General features: G+C 53.4%; 5 protein-coding genes and 1 non-coding gene across 6 annotated transcripts; 2 read left to right on the top strand and 4 right to left on the bottom strand.

Moving 5' to 3' along the window:
- Window positions 1–824: 824 nt before the first annotated feature.
- BO95DRAFT_496457 (cytochrome P450) lies at window positions 825–2,766 on the top strand (the record flags this gene model as incomplete). Its single annotated transcript, XM_025590861.1, has 6 exons — window positions 825–840; window positions 957–1,151; window positions 1,204–1,485; window positions 1,542–1,987; window positions 2,044–2,477; window positions 2,549–2,766. 6 exons carry the CDS (start codon window positions 825–827, stop codon window positions 2,712–2,714), a joined length of 1,539 nt encoding a protein of 512 aa, XP_025442228.1. The 3' UTR covers window positions 2,715–2,766.
- A 955-nt stretch (window positions 2,767–3,721) lies between these two features.
- On the bottom strand, window positions 3,722–3,821 carry BO95DRAFT_t145. The gene has a single exon. It is a non-coding gene; the product is annotated as a tRNA-Thr (tRNA).
- Window positions 3,822–5,191: 1,370 nt separating this feature from the next.
- On the bottom strand, window positions 5,192–6,127 carry BO95DRAFT_363258 (S-adenosyl-L-methionine-dependent methyltransferase; the record flags this gene model as incomplete). The annotated part of the gene is made up of 1 exon (XM_025582607.1): window positions 5,192–6,127. A coding segment is annotated over one exon (936 nt), but the record flags the coding sequence as incomplete, so codon positions are not given.
- A 2,178-nt stretch (window positions 6,128–8,305) lies between these two features.
- On the top strand, window positions 8,306–9,099 carry BO95DRAFT_496450 (cell wall mannoprotein 1 family protein; the record flags this gene model as incomplete). The annotated part of the gene is made up of 2 exons (XM_025590860.1): window positions 8,306–8,932; window positions 8,963–9,099. Exons 1-2 carry the CDS (start codon window positions 8,359–8,361, stop codon window positions 9,097–9,099), a joined length of 711 nt encoding a protein of 236 aa, XP_025442226.1. The 5' UTR covers window positions 8,306–8,358.
- Window positions 9,100–9,992: 893 nt separating this feature from the next.
- On the bottom strand, window positions 9,993–14,475 carry BO95DRAFT_413698 (ABC transporter ATP-binding protein; the record flags this gene model as incomplete). Its single annotated transcript, XM_025584293.1, has 10 exons — window positions 14,133–14,475; window positions 13,996–14,050; window positions 13,311–13,912; window positions 12,638–13,220; window positions 11,991–12,567; window positions 11,755–11,933; window positions 11,171–11,700; window positions 10,998–11,113; window positions 10,733–10,944; window positions 9,993–10,661 (listed from the first exon to the last, which is right to left on the bottom strand). The coding sequence occupies exons 1-10, from the start codon at window positions 14,453–14,455 to the stop codon at window positions 9,993–9,995; spliced, it is 3,846 nt and encodes a 1,281-aa protein (XP_025442225.1). The 5' UTR covers window positions 14,456–14,475.
- Window positions 14,476–14,706: 231 nt separating this feature from the next.
- BO95DRAFT_473553 (putative cellulase) lies at window positions 14,707–16,064 on the bottom strand (the record flags this gene model as incomplete). Its single annotated transcript, XM_025589732.1, has 1 exon — window positions 14,707–16,064. The coding sequence occupies one exon, from the start codon at window positions 16,062–16,064 to the stop codon at window positions 14,961–14,963; it is 1,104 nt and encodes a 367-aa protein (XP_025442224.1). The 3' UTR covers window positions 14,707–14,960.
- Between the last annotated feature and the right edge of the window lie 2,536 nt (window positions 16,065–18,600).

Genomic DNA, 18,600 nt, shown 5'->3' with positions numbered 1-18,600 from the left:
AAGGTAGAACAACACTAGCCAATGTGTGGTTGTATGTGATGAAGGTAAGAGTCTCTATCCCACTTTATTGCACCAATATCACAGATCTTGTTCGGGGTCAAGCTTCGAATGCATTAAGGCTTCCATTCAACCTTGTTTTATCCGAAGGTTAGGTATAAAAATATATAAACTAAAAGTTTAGATCTCTCTTCACCGTAGCAGTGATATTTACTCCCCTTTGTATGTTTTCCCCAGGGGTTAACATGAGCCAATGCTTGATATTCTTTCAGTAATGGCATCGGACAACCGCTATATCTGAGAAGACTCGGAGATAACAAGGAGGGTCAGTTCTCTCGCCGGATAATTTTACCGTTACGGGGAACGACCCATAGCATCATGAATAAACAATGCTCGGGGGGAAGGAGCTGCACAAGCACGTGGCTTACATCTGCTAACCCTCTTATTACTTATGTGGCCAGCATCAAGAAAAATAGAGATCCCAAAAATCGATAGACGAAGATCGGACTTTCGCCTATCCACACGCGGGGTTTGGCTAATCCTTCACGCACACGTCTGTCTGTCCCAGAAGAAAATGCAGAATTATCCGGCGTAGGTAACATTCCTAAGCGACGTCCTGGGCCCCATCGTGCAGACCATCCTCGTCCAGTCTGTTTCCTTCAGCGTCCCACTGCTGCGGGGTCTGCATTAGTGCCACTCGCTTGGTGCACGGGAGGAGAGCTAATCCCAGAGGAATGATTGGCCTACATGCTTCATATCCTTGCAGATTAAAATTGGCCATACTGGATTCGATAACAATACGGGCTTATATTTGATGTCACATATGCATGTCCCCTCACAGTGGTGAAGTAATATAAGCCTAGACTGACGGTGAGAGAAACCCCCCAGAATTACAATAATTCAGACACGCACACTTCTCACTATGCTCTCAATCTCTTCGACAATACTTAGCCCCACAGGCTTTTTCTACTTGGTTGGGATCTGGGTTGCGTCTCGTCTCGTCCGCGCCTTGTACAATGTCTCCCCCTTCCACCCCCTCAGCCACATTCCAGGCCCGAAGCTCGCAGCTGCCACATTTCTGTATGAGGCTTGGTTTGATTTAATTAGAAGGGGTCGCTTCACCCACGAGATCAGGCGATTGCACGAAATTTATGGTTCGTTGTACCGCTGCCACGCTTGGTCCTGTATCTGACGCCGAGAGACCAGGTCCGGTGGTGCGCATCAACCCAGAGGAGCTACATTTCAACGACCCCAATTTCATTGACGAGGTGTACCCCACCGCCGGGCGCCCACGAGACAAACAGGTTCACTATGTCACCTTTGCCACCGGCCCTACTGCTGAGGCGATGTTTGCGACCATTGACCATAAACACCATCGCATCCGACGCGGCGCGATGAACAAATTCTTCTCGCGTGCACAGATTGCGCGGCTGGAGCCTGAAGTTAAGAGGCTGACCGACCAGCTCTGCGACAAGATTATCCGGCTCGGTAGGGATATATACCCTCTCCATTGTAAGAATTTTTGCTGAAAACCCAATTCCTAGGCACCAAGAACCACGAACCACTCGACATCACCACCGCGTATAGCTGCTTCACCGCCGACGTCATCTCCGGCTACTGCTTTGGCGAGTCCTTCGGGTTCGTGGAGCAGGAGGGCTGGGAGCCCAACTTCCGAGACGCCGTTGTGGGTCTATTGGAGACGATCTTTCTCTTTCGGTTCATACCTGTAACCAAACTTCTGGTACCTTTAGTCCCGTTCCTGTGGAGATGGCTGCCCCGATCATTGCAGGTCTACATGGAGGAGTCGACGGAGAAGATGCCAGCTCGCGTCCGCCAAGCGAGGCGGGAGTTCGAGACGGGGACCATCCCCAGCCGGCCGACTATCTTCCACGCGCTGCTTACTTCTTCATTGCCGGAGGCCGAAAGGACCGACTACCGGTTGACCGGGGACGGTTTGTCGCTGAACACCGCGGGGACAGAGACAACCGCCGTAAGTACCACCCTTTCAACATTCAGATCGGTTCTCAGTACTCAACAAACATGCAGTGGACCCTTACAGTCGCAACCTACTACCTCCTGGACCAGCCAGAGACGCTTGCCCGCCTTGTGCAGGAACTCCAAGCCGCCGACGCCACCAACCGAACGTGGATCGAACTCGAGAAACTACCCTACCTGAGCGCGGTTATCGCCGAGGCACTCCGCCTGTCCTACGGAGTCAGCCCGCGGAGCCCGCGGATTGCGCCGAACGAGCGCCTCGTCTACCGTGGACGGTTCCAGGGGCGCGAGATCGTCTACGACATTCCCCCCGGCACGCCCGTCGGCATGTCCAATGCGATCAATCACCACAATGAGGAAGTGTTTCCAGATTCGCATACTTTTAGGGTGGAGCGATGGCTTGAGGCGGATGAAGCTCAGCGCCGCCGGATGGAGACGAGTTTGACTTCGTTTTCGAGGGGAAGCCGCTCATGCGTTGGAATCAAGTATGTTTCAGCCTTGCTATAAACTGAATACAACTGTGCTCAAACTCCATGCTAATATCTATGACCATCAGTCTCGCATACTGTAACCTGTACGTGGCAATGGCGGCCCTCGCGGTGCGAGTGCTCCCCCGGACGAAACTGTTCCAGACGACCGTGGAGGATGTGGCGTACGATCATGATGTTTTTGTAGGGGTGCCAAGACGGGAATCGAAGGGGGTGAGGGTTGTGGTTTCTTGAGAGAAACATGAGAGTGAGGATGAGCCAATGGTCGGGCTTTCTTATGTATGGCTAGAATCATGCACGCATTCATCCAGTAGGGGTCATTCTCCCATCGTTAACCCAGAGCTCTGAAGTGTGAAGGCGAAGACACACTACAACCCAATACGTTCCCATCCCTGTAAGGCTATGCTGGATTACCGATGAGATGTAAACCCGGCTGACATGGCGTGATCACTAAGTTGCCCACTCCAATTGTAGGCTTGAGAAATGGTTACGGTGGGGGCGGGGGGGCGGGGCGCGGCCGGGACGGACCGGCGGGATCTCCACCAGGACGACAGTCAAGCCTTTGCGCCAGTCGACATGGGAAGGGCAATGTTGAGTATTCTTGAAAGCAGGAAAGAGACTGTAGCACAAAGAATACTACGCGTGTAGAGACTCTCAGCATGCCCACCATTTCTCATAGTGTAGAATGTCGTGAAGAGCCTGCGCCTCTGCACTCAATTAGTATAAACACATCAAATGCCATCAAAGCATCATTACTAGAGCACATGAAAAGGGGATCATCAATCTGGTCACAGCTTCAGGTACCACGCTCTCTCAACCTTGCATGAACTCTAACCAAGCATCCAGATGCTGTGCAGGGGGTTCCAGGGCCGCCAGATGAATCATCACCAATTAAGATTCCAACACATAATACGCAAGATATCCCTACCAGCAGTCAACCCTGAACATGTCCAGTTCGAACAAAGTTCATTCCTTGTATATCTACACCTTAGAGCCATCATATACGTCCAGCACCCCTATCCAATACCCCTATACATCCACCACTCCACCCTGAACCAGCGAGCCCAAACCCCCAACCCCAATCCCGCTACCAAAAAAACCCATCCAACCTCCCCCACCCCATCCACCAACATCCCCTCAATCTCACCACCAACCCCCTCTACGAAGACCCCTACATCGCACAATGCCCCTATGACGCCCCAATGACGTCCTACCCCTCACGCAAGCCCCCAAAAGAAGATTGCCGCGACTGGGACTCGAACCCAGAATCTGCACTCCACACCGCTAGCATAAGGCTAGTACGGGGGCTCTGCAATGTTAATACCACTACACCACTGCGGCTGTTGATGTACAGTTGTACTCGAAACTAAAATATGACCCCCACATGCCCTATTTGTTTTAGGGCGCTACGGCCCCAGAGCCCCGCTGTGGGGGCTGAGATTCTGGGGCTGGTTTTTGTGGGCTGTGGTGCTGGGTTTGGGATGGTTTTTGTATGTGTTTTGTGTCTGTGGGGGTGGGGTTTGGGGTGCTGGAGTGGTGAAGGTATGAGGATAGGGGGAAGTTGGGGGGTGCGGTGGAGGATGGTTGTGATGTCATTGGAATTAGGTTAGTCAGCTCGGGGTAAGGACCACTGTGCTTCAGCTTCTAGGACATCTGTTAGAGTGGGATTAGGAAACTAGCGTTTGTTTTGTAAGCGGTGATTAGGTTACCTACACAACTATAGTATCACAGTCATTAATCGGCATGTTTGGCAACAGATGTCTGTATGACCGGGGACTAGGTAGCATGCCAGCGCTGGAAAACAAGCCCTCAGGACAGCGAAAAGGAACACTGTTTTGGCGCGGAAAACCTAATTTATGCTGGATAAGCAGCATTCATACATCTTTCTTTCTTTTAGTCAACCCTCCTACAGTTTATTGATCAAGAATCTGAATTGTGTGGAGTGCGGCGGGCCCAGTTTCTTCCACCGGAAGAATGATTGTGCGACAGTGAAGCTACATAAAGAGGGTGCATACTTAGAAGGAAAAGGTAATCTAGAAGACCAAACCCAGCCGATTGCGATTGAGGTATACTACACAAATCAGCCCTGCCATCGGATTTTGGTCCTGCTTCGCTCAGTCGACAAGTACCAGGGAAATCATCAGAAGGTGCGAACTAGAAGCTGCAAAGCCTGTCGATAAATCACAAAGGATGGAAATTATATCCAAGCTGTTGATGAGTCCGGTAAACCTATCGTCACCATGCATCATCTTCCAAAAGTAGTATCGTGGCCGACGGAGGCAGGGGACTCCAACAGATGCCTACTACTAGGTAGGCAGTTATCAACTAAAACCAGCTGCGGTGGAGGCTTGGTCAATGATTTTTAGGGGGTGGAAGTGATCGGACTTGGTTCACCCAACTCTGCCGATGGGCGTGAACCCTGCAGTGGTGTGCCGACCCGACATCCGGGCCTAACAGCCTTTCCGCAATAGCCGACGACTGGCCCAGGCGGGGTCCAGGAGACACACTGGGGCAGAAATGAGGGCCCATATTTGAAAGGCAAACACTTTGCTATGAACAAAATCCTATGTTTGTGTTGGGTAGACTTTACCAAGAACAGGATTCCCCTTTTTGAAAAATTGTCCGCTCCATTTAGGCCCTGGCAGCCCTGTTTTCAGGGCAGTCTTCCATTCCTTAGTGAGGACCTGTTACCAAGCTGCGCTTCGCCTGTCTCATTCCGAGGCCATTGGTCGAAGCACCGGCTTTCGAGCTACCATCAGAAACATCGGGGTGACCAACTTTTTCTCCCCTGCAACCCGATACGCATTCATCACCCTCACCATGTCCATGACGCGACCCCGGGTTCCTGGAGCGAGGAGGCCCAGCATCTCGCCCGCGCTCAGGAACCGACCGCCCCAGCGCGAGGAAAACAGCCGCAGAAACGCCGCCACGAGCCCGCAGGCAAGGGTCTCCACGGCTCCGCCCATCCACTTGACCGAACCGTCAATGAGCTGGTACCAGGGCAAGCCTGCGGCGGCGGCGGCGGAATCGGCCAGATCTTCCGCCGCGCGGAGCTCGAAGCCGACCGCTCGCATGGCGTCGACCACCTCGGCGGTGGTGCGGAGATGCGGACAGCCGGCCACGCGTTCCAGGTCGCGGTGGCACTCGCGGTGGTCGGCGCGCGTGGCCTGGTATCGGTCCGTCATGGCCAGCTCGTAGACGGCGAGGATGCCCCCGGGCTTGAGGAGACGGAAGACCTCGCCGTAGACGGCGGTGAGGTCCGGGGCGTAGCACGTCGCCTCGATGGAGTACGCCCGGTCGAAGGAGTCAGGCTCCAGCTGCGTGGCGGTGAAGTCCCGGGCCACGAAGCGCACGCGGTCGGCCTGGCCGGCCTGCTCGGTCAGCCGCGTCGCGCGCTGGACCTGCGCGGCGCTGATCTCCACCCCGCAGATGTCCACCTCGGCGAAGCGGGCGAGCTCGCGCGCGGGGCCTCCGAGGCCCGACCCCAGGTCCAACACCTTCTGGTCGGGCTGGAGGCCCAGTCGGAGGGCGAGATAATGCTCGTGACGGATCATGGCCTGCTGCACCGACTCGCCCGGGCAGCGACGGCACACATGGAAGGACGTGCCCCAGGCCCACTCCATGAAGCTGCTGCCATTGCTGTAGTAACTGTAGCAAGAAGGGGGTTCTGCGTGAGCGTTGTGGCTGTCCGAGAAACCAGGCCAGTTCGACGACTACTACTTACCTGTCTGCTGCTTGGGCTTCACTAGGATTACCCCCCTAGGCTGGTGTCAGAATGGCATTTTCGACGCCCACTTTGCGCTGGATTACCGGTGGAAAGGCCCCTTGACTTTGACGTTGTGGCATACCTGCCTTTACGTCGGGGACGGACTTGGCTGCCTTGAGAATCACGGGTTATCTGGGATATCCGGCCTTCCGCAGGGTATGATTCCGTCTTGTTAGTTTTTTTATGGTCAATCAAGTAACAAGTAACATCCTCGAGATACTTGAATGGAAAAATACTCGTCGTGTGGCTTAGAAGCCTGGGTCGATGACTTCAACACCGACCCATGGTTCCGTCCGGTTCCCGTAGTATCCAGTATCCGCGTGCGATCAGCAACGAACTGGCCCATGGCACAACGATGACCGTTACATACCGAGTGGATTCAACGAGAACGTGGAAGAACTCGCAACCAGATGTTTGCCGTCATCATGATCATGTGCGTGACAACTAGTACGTTCGGGGTATCTGTTCGTCTAGTGCACCTCAAGCTCCTAGTCCTGCGGAATTAGATGATAGTTCATCGCCACGTCTACTCGAGCCTTGCTCACAGAACGAGGAACTTGCTGGTGTCACCCGTCTTACTTAGGTAGTAAGCTTCCGAGAAGGCCCAGCATTCTGCTAACAACTTATTCTGAAAACTAAGGGTTACTACCAGCTTACGTATGATCGAAGAATTAATGTTACTGCAAAGGTTGTACCGGAGTATCATAAACTCAGTATACGAAAAAGACTAGTAGATAGCATCTATCTTATCAGCACTACTAGCAGCAAACCTTGTCCAAAAACCAAAGAACCTTTCCACTTCATTTCACCTGGATCGCATGGCCAGCTCTGTCCGAGGATCCAGCTGGTCGCACCGGGCTCGGTCTCCTCCACCCTCACCGCCTTGCGCCTCCAAGCATTGCTTATGCGGTTGCAGGATTTGATGTAGATTCGAAGAAAACGCGTGTAACTCTGATAACAATCAAGACTGCGTGTGCTCAAGCCTATGCCTGGTTCCAGACGGAAGAGTCGCGATTAGTGGGCGAGCTCAGCTCGCACCGAGCTAACCAAGAGACTTATTACCTTTCTCTCCTTACCAATCTCCTTTGTAGCATCCGCGTTTGGGATGAACTTTCCCCACTTTGGCCAGAGCCCTCTGGGCCCCTGGATCCGACTGGCTGTCCTGGTGCCGTTGTTGGTTGTGTGTGCGTGCGGGTGTGTGTCAAACTTGTGGAGGGGAGGATTCCGGTTTGAGCATTAGTCGAAAAGGGATTGGCCTCGGTTCGCCAAGTTCAACGACAAAAGTTTGGCAAACAGCTGAGTTGGAATGAGAGCCCCCGCCTCACACTAGCGTGGTTTCGTGCTCAGGAACAGGTGAAGCTGGGGGTGAGGGATGATAGGGGAACAGGTGAAGCTGGGGGTGAGGGATGATAGGAGGGTGGTGTCGACGCAGGGCCGGGAAGAGGTCACACGATGTTCATCGGATTAGCAGTCTATCGCAGTGATCCATTTATATTTATTTTAATTCCTGTTATAGGTGGCTGCCGGTCAAGTGGAGGGTGAATTGCTGAGAAGAAGAAATCAATCCTGCGGTTGTTGCGAACTCAACTAATTCCTACGCAGGTCCTGGTTGCTTGCTGCCTTTTGCCCCTGAACGTGACCTGCGGATAGGGCTGCGGCGGCCCGTCGAGAGCGAGCACCGACCAAGAGCAAAAATTGACTTTGTCCTATGAGACATTTTGATTTTGGTACTGAACCCGAGTTAGCTGAAAAATGAGAGCAACGGGTTTGACTTGACCGAATCCGGCCGCCCGAAACACCCGATTCCTGGCACGAGCGTCGATTTCCCCGGAATCTCAGCCATCTCTGACCGCCGCCGGGCCAGTTCCTGTCGATCATACAATATCTTAAAATTGAGCCCTTTGCACATCACTGTATCATATCCTCAAAGCTAGGGGTTCGATCAACACAATCCTTGACGAACCATGCTATCATTACGGTACCACAGAACTATAAAGACACCCGAATGTCCTCCGAAGTCGACCTTCTCCTACAGCGTTCAACAATCATCCTGCCTGACCTTCGATCCCTCAACCCTAATATCCTCACCTAAGTATCAACAACCCATCCACAATGAAGGTCTCCATTCTCTCTGCCCTCACCGTCGGCCTCGCTGCCGGTACCCTCGCCGCTCCCACCAAGGTTGAGCGCGACCTGCCCACCGTCACCGGCGTCCTCTCCGGCATCGGCACCAAGGTCGACGCCCTGGGCTCCGCCATCCAAGCCTACAGCGGCGGCGACGTGGCCAGCGTGCAGCAAGCCTCCGACAATCTGGTCAGCGCAATCAACAGCGGTAACAGCCAGGTCAGCGGCACGTCGGCCCTCAGCTCCACCGACGCCCTGGGCCTCCCCGGGCCCGTGGACACCCTCAAGAAGAAAATCTCCACAGTCATCAGCGACCTCGACAACAAGAAGACCTTGATCGTTGAGGCCGGAAAAGGCGCCCAGACCTACAACGACCTGACCGAGCAAAAGGCCGCGGCGGAGAAGCTGTCCGACACGATTGTCTCCAAGGTGCCCGAGTCATTGCAGAGCCTGGCCGGTACCGTTGCTGGTGGCATCTCGGATGCGATTGAGGCGGGTGTAAAGAGCTGGTCGGACCAGGCTTCCAAGGGCGACGCCGCCCAGCCTCAGGCCAGCCCGGCTGGTGAGACCGCTGCTGCCGCCCCTTCGGCAGCTCCCGCTGCCGCGCCTAAGGCGGCTCCCACCGCTGCGCCCGCTGCGCCTGCTGCTGCTCCCAAGCCTGCTGCTTCCAACGATGCCCCTGCTGCTGCCGGGGCTGCCCCTGTGGGGGGCTGCGTGGCTCGGTATTGATTTGCTACTTGGTCCGTGAAGGGCTTGGGCACGGAGACCGACCTATGGTGAAGAAACGGGAATTGTGCGATACTCATTGGTTTTGTGGTAATTAATGTCACTGCATGCGTCATAGCCCTCAAATAAGCCTGATAATAATCCGTCTTCTACGTACTTAGCATACTAGAATCTAAAAGTAAGCAACTCGACAGATTTTGGTGGTGGTAATGTCCCAGGAGCAAACTGGGCACTAGAAATGGCCAGGCCATGGGGCCAGACTCCACCCAGTACTTAGCGCCGTTAACACTTAACTCATTCGCATCTCCCCACCATCTTTATCCATCAACCTCTCTTCCAACGTCTCCTTGAGCGCTTCCTATAGAGCTTTTAGGCATTCTTTCAATAGATACTAAGAAGCTTCTCGCCTTTACCTTGACTAGTTTTAAAAAGTCAGCCCCGAATGTAGGAAGGATTTGTTGAATAGAGTATGCCAGAAAACGCGTCGCGTGTCGCAGTGCTAAGGCAATTATGTTTCTATCCATTTCCTCAAGGAATACAGCTCTTGCAGATAGCCCAGCTTCATCGCGCAGAAGGTAGGATAAGCTGATTTGCGCTTGGGTGGATGTGCGGGGAAGAGATAGGATGATCTGAGATTTAAGGCATCTTAGATACTGCATCTCTCTTCTTTGTTTTGCAATTTAGGGTTAGGGTTGATGGACGGCTTCTTGGTCGGTGAAGGGCATTTTCTCGGTGAATGCGGTTATCAGGCAAGGCAAGGGGATTCATCTTCCACGACCCAAGGAAACAAGAAAGATCAGGCAACGTGTGCTAGAGAAGAGATTCATGGTACTCTGCAAAGAGAGGCGTGTTCTATCCAATAAGCTAGTCACGATCGACGTAGCCGAAAAACCAGCTCACCCCGCCCCGTCCAACGCCTGCCCCAAGCACATCTGATAATACACCCCCCTCCTCGCGAGCAGAACCTCGTGCGTCCCGCTCTCCACAATTCGTCCCCGAACAAGCACATAGATACAATCGCTCCCCTTCACCGTCGAAAGCCGATGCGCAATCGCAATCGTCGTCCGCCCCACACTCGCGCTCTCCAACGCCGCCTGCACAACCCTCTCACTCTCCGTATCCAGCGCACTCGTCGCCTCATCGAGAAGTAAAAGTCTCGGATTTCGGAGAAGCGCACGCGCAATCGCGATGCGTTGGCGTTGTCCGCCGGAGAAGAGGGACCCGCGTGCACCGCAGGGCGTGGACAAGCCGTTGGGGAGGGAGGATATGAAATCAAATGCGTTTGCCTGGTGGCAGGCGGAGTGGATCTCAGATTCGGGGATTGAGGAGGGGTTCGGGATGCCGAGGGTGATGTTTTCAAGGACACTGCCGTCGTACAGGATTGGTTCTTGTTGGACGAGGGAGAGGTGCGTGCGGTAGGTTTGTAGCGGGATGGTGGTGACGGGCGTTCCGTCGAGGGTTATGCGGCCACAGGACGGGTTGTAGTAGCGCTCTAGCAGGGCGATTATACTTGATTTGCCATGGCCGGAGGGGCCGACGAAAGCGATGGATTGGCCAGGGGAGACCTGGTTATCGTCAGTTATCCGTTTTGTTTCCGTACCCAGAGAGGATACTTAGGTGGATGGCTCAGCGTTACCTTAATGTTGAGATCCGTCAGAATGGTCCGGTTCGGTCTGGTTGGGTATCGGAACTCGATATCTTGTAGTTCCAAGCTGGCTGCATGGTTTTGGTCTTTCTCGGGGGTGCTATGGCTGGGGTGGTCGTCATCCAAACCCCCATCTCGCACACTCGGGACCAGAGAGCGGAGCCAGAAGATGTAGTTGCATGCTCCTCGCGCTTTTGTCAGGCCTGGAAGCTGGTTAGTCAGCGCAGAAAATTCCACAGAGGGTATGGGTCCGTACTAGTCGTGAACATGAAGAATGATGCAGCTGCCTCTCCCGAGAGGATAGCTCCAATAACAACTATGTATAGCTTCGTGCTAGAGTATTCGCCAGTCGAGAGCAGCCGCCCTCCGTACCTATACCGTGTATTAGACCAAGTAAAATCAACAGCGAAAGGAAAGGAAGATACATACCAAAAGCTCAACGCCATAGACAACAACGAAAGCGACTGCGTGAGCGCCAACCACGCCGTCGTCCACACCAAGCCTCGGATACTCCTCCGCGCAATGCCTCTCAGAATCCCCTTGTACCTGTCCAATATCACCGGCTCAATCGCCAACGACGCAACGGTGCGAATCGCCGAAATCGCTTCTCCCGCGAGCGCCGCGCTCTCCGCAAACCGATCGCCCGTACTCTTCTCAAGCTGCGTCTCCAGCCTTATCCGAAGATACCCGCAGAATGTGATGGGGGTCATGGCGCCAGCCAAAACGACGAGACCCAGTTTCCAGCCGACGGCGATGGAAAGGATCGAGCTGGAGACGATGTTCACGACGGCGATCAATATGATGCCGATGTTGAAGCCGAGGAGTTCTTGTAGGCTCGTGGGTTTTGTTGAGAGATGTGAGACGAGTGAGCCCGTTGTGTGCGAGGGTTGGTCGTAGAAGGTCATGTCTTGGGTTACGTAGCTACGGAAAATCTGCATGCGGTAGGTGTAGACAACGGTCTGTACGTGTTAGTTGGTATTGGCTGTCCCGTACAGGGAGGGAAGGGCGCTTACTGTTGAGATGATGTTGGTTACCCAACCAAGGATTGCGTACACGACAAGGATGACGAGTGCGATGACGAAGAACATGAGCGCGTAGAACTCGCCTTGGTCGATCATTTCTGCCGTGTCTGCAATCTGGAAGGCGTCGAGAGATCTGGCGAAGACGAACGCGAGGACTGGATAACTTCCACCTACGAAGGCTGTCAGCCATTAAGTCTCCCAGAAGAGGCAAGACATGAGTACTGTACCTCCAACAATACAAGCGATCACAACAATCACAAACTCCATCCACAGCTCGCGCCGCTCCTTCACGAGGATTGCAATACAGCGCAGGAGGCTCTGGCTGTCGATAGAGTCAGTCTCAAGCTCGAGAGCACTAGTGTCCCTTGGGCTTTCCGCCTCCACAGAGGGCATGTTCGTGACCAGAGCGTCCTCTTCAGTCTCTTGCTCTTCACGCCGTGCAACTTCAGTAGTCTTATTTGCGCCGAGATCCTGGGCTTCGATCAGCCGATGATACATCCCACCCGCCTCATTGAGCTCATCGTGCGTCCCCTTCTCAATGATCCTCCCCTTGGAAAGAACCACAATCTGGTCTGCCTTCCTGATCGTAGAGAGCTTATGCGCAATGACGATTGTTGTCCGCGACGCGGAAACATTGTCCAAAGCCTCTTGCACGATCTTCTCTGCGCGCGGGTCAAGCGCGCTGGTAGCTTCGTCGAGGATGAGCACTTTTGGATCCGAGACGATACTTCGAGCGATTGCGATCCGTTGCTTCTGGCCGCCGGACAGGACGCTCGCGCGTTCGCCGACGCGGGTGTCGTAGCCCTATTTTCTCGGGTGAGTCGGTCATCGTTCCAAAAGGAGAGTAGAAAAAGAGTGAATCTGTGCTTCGTACCTCAGGCAAGCCTTCAATAAACTCATGCGCATACGCTGCCTTGCAAGCCTCGATAACCCTCTCTAGCTGCTCCTCGCGGGAAGCATTAATATACTCCGTCCCAGCAAGACCATACGCCACATTCTCGAATACTGTTCCGTTGAACAACGTCGGTTCCTGCTGCACAATCCTCACGCTCGTTCTTAACCACCTCACATTCAGCTCGCGGATATCCAACCCGTCCAACAACACGCCGCCCTCAAGCGGATCATACCATCTCTCCAATAGCGCTGAGATCGTACTCTTCCCAGACCCACTCGGCCCGACCAACGCCGTCGTCTTGTTGGCAGGTACAGCGAGGGTGAAGTCTTCGAGAACGCGGACCTGCGGCCGCGTCGGGTATGAGAAGGCGATGCTCGAGAACTGTATTTCGCCGCGGCAGGTTTTGGGCTGTTTCCCCAACGTCGAGAGTGCGTCAATGCTCGGCTCGTGGTCGATGACCTCCCACATGAACTGCGCTGCGGAGGCGGCGCGGGTGATTTGTACGATTTGCGGAGCGATTTGGGTCATGGACGTTGCGGCGAGGATTACGGCGAAGATGACCCTGTTCAAGACACAAGGAAGTTAGGCAGAAAGATCTCAAGCCGGGTAGGCAGGGGAAAGAGAGGGGAAAAATGAAAGAAAGGGAGCTCACGTAACAACCGCCCCCGGCTCATCAATCTCCCCACGTGCATACATGCGAATCCCCTGCCAAAACGCCAATCCGTACCCGGCATACGCACAAAAGAACTCCCCCGCATAGAGGATCGCCATATTTGCCGACTGCCGAATCCCCAGCCGTCTCGCCTCGCCCGCAAACGCCTCATACTTACCCGTCAAAGCTTCGAACGCATTGAATGCATGCACGGTTTTCATACTCGCAAGGACCTCCTCCGCCAAACTCCCTGCGCGCGAGTCCACGCGCAGAATGGCATTCTCAGCTTGCACGAGGAACGCGGAGCAGATTGTCGTGATGATCAGGATCGCCGGCGCAATGCAGATTGTTATGAGCGTGAGCTTCCACTGCACGGCGAAGGCGGTGATGAAGGCTGCGACAAAGGTTGCTGTGCCCTGGAGGACGAAGCCGAGTTTCTCTGAGGTTCCGCTGTTGATTAGGTTGGCGTTTGTGGTGACGTGGGTGACGGGGGAGCCGCCGAGGGAGGCGTCGAAGAAGGAAATGGGTTGTTGGAGAAGCCGGGTGAGGAAGGCGGTTCGGAGGGCTTTGGTTGTGCGGAGGGCGGAGATGGAGATGGAGAGCTGGAGTAACAGCGGGGTTGGCATAGGCGTGGAAGGTGTTGTAGCTGGATACTGGGTACTGGGTACTGGGTAGAGGAACGTACTGTCCAGATATAAACCAACGAAAACTTTCCGATGAAGAGATACACAAAGTAAAGCCTGAGTAAGGAAGGCAGATTAGACCGATGGATGGGTGTGGAGGCACCTAGAACAATAGAACAAGGGGAATAATTGCACATACACAAATCTATTCAAACTATCCCGAAACTCCTCTGGCGAGCTCTGCCCTGTCGCAAGGTCATTAAACGTCGTAAGCATCTTTCCGAAGAGAAGATCCATCAGGGGAAGTGCTGCGCCCGCACCAATGGCTCCCATTAGAGCGAGCGCATTGAGCGTCCACCCGCAGGAGTCGGCATAGCTGAAGATGCGGAGGTAGCTCTTGAGCCCGCCGCTCTGTGGATGTGGATGAGTTCCGGTGTTAGATGGTTTGGAGTATTCATCTGTTTGTGGAGTAGGTGATGGTGGAGATGCAGCGGCGTCTTGGACTGTCGGTGAAGTGCTCATGATGAAGCAGCCATTGTGTTACGCCGATCAACAGGATGATCTGGCTCGGGGTGGGCTGGCCAGGATACATGAAGTAAATTGATTGTTCTCACGAAGGAGGGAACCCGCGGGCTCCGAGCCCGCTGACAGCCCAGACCGCAGCACCCGCGGATTCCGCAGGCTGGATCCGACGAGCGATGACTGGAACCTCGATGCCTAAAAACGCATTGGGGAGGTTGTGGAATTGGTTCCCCTACTGGTTTTGCTTTCACAAATCAAACAGTTGAGTTCGTCTCGGCTGTGCTGACTAGGGCCGAGAGAGATAACTGTCAAGATAGACGGCAAGGTCCTCGTTTCATGCTGCTGAACATGGGTACTAGAATTCATCTCTTTGAAATGCATACCTGCAAGTCATATATACGTCTCGATATCCATATATATGTATCTACTGGTTACGTTTGCACCCTCAAACTGTCTTTCATTGCCGCCCGTCCCCAAACATCCACCTGAAGCTTGTACACAAGACCTAAGAACAGACCCCAGCCCCCTGGCTCGGGTCAATTAAGCCACTGTTCACAAAGTACACATAATTCCAATAATCCACCTGGGTCCCCTCGCCATCCACAGTTGCGTTTCCAGAAAACTTGGCCGTCCAGTACGCACTGCCGCGGGTATACTGCGCAAACGCATACAAGCCCGTGTTCAGCGCCTTCTGCCTCCCCGCGAATGTATTATCGAGCTCAGCCTGGATCGACCACTCGCCTATGAAGACCGGGAATTTTCCGTCGCCCGCCGACGCCGCCGCATCCTCGCAGATGTACTCGGTAATGTTGGCCCCCGACGCGCTGCGACCCGCGAAGTAATAGTTGTGAACGTCGAACACGACGTTGGCGTTGGAGGGCAGCTTCGACGACCAGTAGGATTCGGGCCGGAAGGAGCCCTGGAACATGATTGGGATCTTGGGGTTCACGGCCGCGACTTTCTTGTTGACGGCGAGGATGTATTTGAGCACGTATGTGGCACCGCTGTCGGTGAGTGCGGCGGGGGCGCCGAAGGCGGCGATGTTGTCGACTGGCTCGTTGATCGGAGCGATGGTGTACGACGCAGGGTTGCCGGATTGGTTCTGCACATAGTCGATGACGGCGTCGATTGCTGCCAGGGAGTAGTCGTAGGCGGTTTGATTATTGAACCAGCCAAAGTGGCCAGAGGCCTCGCCGAAGGGCATTCCGTTCACGCCGCCGGGGAGCGAATGCACATCGATGATGATATGCATCTTGTACTTGGTGATAGCGTACGTGGCGATGTTCTTGAGGAAGCTGACCTGGTTGCCGCTGTACAGCTGCGATCCAGGAACCTGAACCCAAGCAGCGTAGGTGGTGGGTATGCGCAGTGTGTTGACCCCTGCGCCCGCTAGCTTGTCGATGTCGCTGGGAGTGATGTAGGTTGCATACCGACGCTCAAGAATCGGGCCACACTGGCTGCCTTGGTTGGCACAGAGGCCCCATTCATCCTCGGCGCCCTTGGAGTTTGCTGCCCACCATGTCGTGTCGATGGTGGATTCCTGGCAGAGCCAGCCGCCCAAATTCACACCGTTAGCCCTGTAAGTAGCCCAACTGATGTATTGGGCCATAGAAAGCCCAAAGAAGGGAAGAGTCAATGCGAGCTTCATGATTCAACAACAAGGAATGAGATGATAGCCGCGGATGTGTGCTGGTAGGTTGCGGTTGTGATTCCTCGAGAGAGCGAACGTCCGGTATTTATCTTGTGCCCGTTGCGAAAACTGTCCCTGCTCATCTCCGATGACTACAGATTAGGCTCTGTGCTTTCGTAAGAGAAATTGGACCCTGAAACGAATTCTTCACGCGATGCGCCATTTTGACGCTTGTGGGGGTGACTAGAGGCACACCGGGGAAGCCGGGATTGGCCATCACGCACCCCGCATCCATCCAGCTGGACCTGACAGGGAATATCACTGTGTAGAGTCCACATCCCGACTCAACATGGAGTCATTAAGACAGACAGTGAGTGGGCAGCTCGGACCATGATGCACCGAGTTCTCTTCTCGCTGACTTCTCCCTTTACTTACCGACTTCGCTGGTGTGACCTTGTTTTTAATTCTCGTGTTCCAGTGCCCTCAATCTATACTAATGGTATTTCTAGCCTAGCTCTTAGAAAGATATTCTCTATATAGATAAAGTTGGCTCCCCAGTTCTACTAGATATTGATAAATACTTAACATTCGCCTTATGGCGGCTTGTATTACTAGACAAGAAGTATTTTAGTCTAATCTTCCCCGTCTTAAACAAGTATAAGCAGAAATCTAAGCCTCGTGCAACCGCCTCGAAGAAGTTTCACACGGGCTACCTAGCCAGTAAAAATTTTATTCCGATTTAAATACTGTTTAATTCTCTTTAACATCTTAATAAAACTCGCCGAGGCATAACTATCCCGCAGAAACCACATTGTCGAGTTAGGATTTGAACGACTCTGAGTAGGATGGTATGGGGGCTTTGGTATACTAGGATTCCACTTTATCAGGCCCGTTCTTGTAGTACGCAGGTCTCCGCCCAGACCCCTGCACGAAAGGCCGTAATCCCTGAGAGCCTGAAAGTCTGCTGGACAGGCTCAGCTTTTGCGGCAGCATCAATCCGAGTAATACTAAGATACACCTTTGTCGTGGCGAGTTGTATTTTTAATTCCTTGCTCAATATCACCGTGTTATATTGGACATCAGCCAATCGCGAGCTAGTTTCAACAGAACGTTATTTTGCCAAGGACCACTAACGTATGCTCCAGAAGCAGGCCGCATTGAAGTTACTGAAAGCAAGTGCTTCTCAAACCAAGAAGCTACTTTGCGATACCTCTTCAGTTATCAAGTATCAGCCTAGGCTTTTCTGATAAGCTCATGTTCTCAAACTATTGAATCACAGAGAGCAGAAAGGCTCCAAAACAAAACAGACTTGCGTCTTATACTGCCTACAAGAGAATATTTTTGCCGGGCTGAGAACTGAAGATTACAGCTTTCCCAGTGTGTGGACATCGACACGTTTGATTATCCTCTTGCGCATAGCGTACAGAGAGAAATTGGAGATAGAGCAGTTGGAACCTAAATTGATACCCTCTAGGTCAATAAAAAGCCGAGGTGATGAATTAAGAATCGACTAAAATTACGTTCTTTGACTGAACAGCATTGCTGTATGCGTTGACTGCGGCAAGAGGGCTGTATATATCCTCTTCTGCCTAGCGCGTCGCCGGGATTATATACCTCCATTAACACTCTAGGGATTCAGTCGAATCGAGGACGTTCATGCGAACAGATTTGGTGGCCATCTTGCTGTAGCATAGCCACTGATATGCGGATACTCCCCGCAGCAAAACCTCAGTGCCTACTACTATACAGAGTAAAAAAACCTCTGGACCGTGCTATTCCAGCCCCCGTGCCCAGGGACTGAAAACGAGTTTGCCAACCGAGACGGAGCGGGAGACCACATTCCACCGCGGGTCTTCACAGCCTCAGCTTGTCGCTCTTCCTTCCCATATCGCATATATCGCCTACCAATCCAGGATCGACATTCGGTATAAAACCCCATCACATTCAAACTGATTGAAATGCCATCAACCAGCCCAACCTTTTGCGATATGGCCCAAGCTTTACAAAGCGACAACAGTCTTCAGATCATCCTCGCCACAAGCGAGAATCACACCCAGGTCATCGGGGGGGGGGGGGGGGTTTCATGCCTTCCCCGCTGCAGCGAGACGCAGTCAACGGCACAGAGCGAGAATGCACGGTGGGAGAGACAAGTTTATTTTTCCATTTGGGCGAAGACTTCAGAGTGTTTCATTACAAGAATCAACTGCATTATTTGTTCAAGACGATAATCTGGATGGATGATGAGACGGAGGACGAGGCGTCGTCGTCGACGACGGGCGTGCATTATGTTGAAGACCGGACCAAAACAGCGGGTGCAGCGAGACTGCACTTTGATCCTCTCCAAAAGACATCTTCTTTACTTGCCGCCGAGGAGAGAAACTAAGGGTGGGAGGGTATGAGAATCACTGTGCTGAGCTGCCAGGAAGCTATGCCAGAAATTCTGGAAGTGGTGGTCAGTCCGAGCCGGGTTTACGTCTTTTGTATTGTGCCCTGAGCACAAACGTCTATAAGAAAG

This window comes from Aspergillus brunneoviolaceus (genome assembly GCF_003184695.1).
Source record: "Aspergillus brunneoviolaceus CBS 621.78 unplaced genomic scaffold BO95scaffold_34, whole genome shotgun sequence".
Lineage (NCBI taxonomy): Eukaryota > Fungi > Ascomycota > Eurotiomycetes > Eurotiales > Aspergillaceae > Aspergillus > Aspergillus brunneoviolaceus.
The sequence above is the reverse complement of the archived record's forward strand: the minus strand, read 5'-3'. Positions and strand labels throughout refer to the sequence as shown.